The 2485-nt window shown below is 60.2% G+C and overlaps 1 protein-coding gene across 1 annotated transcript; it reads left to right on the top strand.

Moving 5' to 3' along the window:
- Positions 1-641: 641 nt before the first annotated feature.
- UPK2 (uroplakin 2) lies at positions 642-2485 on the top strand. The gene is made up of 5 exons (XM_021696535.1): positions 642-717; positions 1193-1324; positions 1512-1650; positions 1906-1976; positions 2349-2485. Exons 1-5 carry the CDS (start codon positions 642-644, stop codon positions 2483-2485), a joined length of 555 nt encoding a protein of 184 aa, XP_021552210.1.

Raw genomic sequence — 2485 nt, 5'->3', positions numbered from 1 at the left:
CCCTCTCCCCAGAGGAATCTGACTCCCACACGCTCCCTGGCACCAACACCGCTCTGCCTCTCCCAGAGCAGCACTGTCTGGGCCTCACTGGACAAAGTGAACTGGAACCCTTGGCTCTGCTGCCCCCATTCCCTACTACCAGCCTCAGTTTCCCTCCCATCCTTGCCCGGCCAAGGCCCTATCTGGAGCCCCTTGGCGTTCCTCTCCTCTTCGTGCACACCAGGACAATCTCAGAACTTGCTACCCTTCTGGAAGATTCCCACCATCTGTGGGGAGCGGTCCTCAACAGGCCACACTCCAGATGCACGTGCAGGCAGGAACACTCAGGCCTTAACATGTGGGAGTGCCAGGGGAAGGGGTGATTTCCACCCCCACCTTAGTTACCCTGCCCCTCTGCAGCTGACTAAGCCATCAAGATCCAGCCAGGGCATCCCTACTTCTGGCCTGAGAGCCAGTTCCCCGTCTTGAAAAACCTGTCTGGGGGGCCTGCCCTGAGGCTGTAGAGCCCGAAGGGCAGGTTGGACAGGATTCCCCTCCAGCCACTCCCACCCCAAGACAAAATCAGCCACCCCAGGGGCCTGGCCTCACTTGCCTCCGGAGGCCACAGCCTGCCAGCACCCGTTCTAGCTCCCAGCCCAGCTATGGCATCCCTGCTGCCCATCCGGACCTTGCCCTTGATCCTGATTCTGCTGACTGTCCTGGCCCCGGGGGCTTCAGGTCTCTGCCATCCCTGCTGGGGTGGGGCTAGGGACTCTGAGGCCCAGGGAGGAGGCACTGTGCCCTCCAAGGCCCTCAAAGAGGAGCTGGTCTGGCCAGTTGGGGTTGGGGGGCTGGTGACGGCAGTGACCACGCATCAGTCACTGAGCCCAGAGCACACTCCTGGTCCTCTTCCAAACCCGGGAGGCAGAGAGGTGTGGGGAAGGGCCCCCGGCTAGGAACTGGGGTAAGGTTGGTCGCTGCCCCCTGCTTGCGCCCAGAGTGTGGCCGCTTGGTGGACAGCCCAGCTTCTGCAGCCCAAGCCTGCCACCTGGTGGTCAGACCAGCAACGGCCTGTGTCCTGCCAACCCGAGGTAGAGCAGACCGGGAGGGGGCTTCATCCTTAGAAATGGCCCCCAGGGGTCAGGGCTAGATCTGATGGTGGGGAAGGGGATTGGTTGCCCCTACCCGGAACTCCCTCTTGGCCCCCCAGCAGACTTCAACATCTCGAGCGTGTCTGGTCTGCTGTCTCCGGCGTTAACAGAGAGCCTGCTTGTTGCCTTGCCCCCCTGTCACCTCACAGGGGGCAACGCCACGCTGATGGTCCGGAGAGCCAATGACAGCCAAGGTTTGCTACTCCCTCCCCAGATGGCCCCCTGGTTCCCAGAGACCCCTACCCAGGACACCACCCGCACCCCGTCCCCTGCTCCTGCCTTCCTATCGACCCTTCTCCTGGGCCACCCGTATTCTGCTGCCCTTTCTCCTTGGGGCCTCCAGAAACACACCCCTGACTTCACCCCCGATTTCCTGCCCAGTGGTGAAATCTAGCTTCGTGGTGCCTCCGTGCCGTGGGCGCAGGGAGCTGGTGAGTGTGGTGGACAGTGGGGCCGGCTTCACGGTCACCCGGCTCAGTGCGTACCAGGTGACAGACCTCGTGCCAGGAACCAAATACTAGTAGGTACCAGATCCAGGCCACCTGTTGGAGGGGGTGCAGGGAGAGAAGATGGGTCCTGACATTTGCTGGTGGGGAGGAATCTGGTCAGCTTGGGGTAAGAAAGTGAGGATACAGCCGAAGGGGTCAAGAACGGGCCTCTCCTGGAGGAGGGCACGGCTGAGAAGGGGGGAGGCCTGGGCTCCCTCCCTCTTTTCCCAAGTCCCAGATAATCACTGAGGAGTCTCTCCTCTCTCTCCCAAACCCCACCACAAAAGCATTTCCTACCTAGTGACGAAGGGGACATCCACTGAGTCCAGTAGAGAGACCCCAATGTCCACACTTCCTCGTAAGTAAATCAATGCCTCCCAGATCTTCCCTGGCCTTTCCACCCCATCCCTCCCAGCTACCCCTCCCTGGGCTCCCTTAGCTTCTTTGCGTACCTGTATCCTAGCCCTGAGCCCTTGGCCTTTTAACTGCCTGTTGACTCATCTCGTAAACTAAAGCTTCCACGTGGGTAGGGATTGTGTTCAATTAATTTCTGTGTCCTCAGTGACCAACACAGGAGATGCTTCATAAATGTTTACGCGATGGATGTGTGGATCAGTTGATTGGTTGGATGAATAAATGGGTGAAGGACAGCTGGATGAGCCAGAGAGCCTTGGGTCAGGACAGGGGCTCCTCCTGCCCACCAAGGCCTCCCCCCTCTCTCTTCCGACAGGAAGGAAGGTGGAATCCATTGGGCTGGGAATGGCCCGGACGGGGGGCATGGTGGTCATCACAGTGCTCCTCTCTGTTGCCATGTTCCTGCTGGTTCTGGGCTTCATCATCACGCTGGCCCTGGGCACCCGGAAGTGA

This window comes from Neomonachus schauinslandi, chromosome 11, assembly GCF_002201575.2.
Source record: "Neomonachus schauinslandi chromosome 11, ASM220157v2, whole genome shotgun sequence".
In the NCBI taxonomy this organism is placed as follows: Eukaryota; Metazoa; Chordata; class Mammalia; order Carnivora; family Phocidae; genus Neomonachus; species Neomonachus schauinslandi.
The sequence above is the reverse complement of the archived record's forward strand: the minus strand, read 5'-3'. Positions and strand labels throughout refer to the sequence as shown.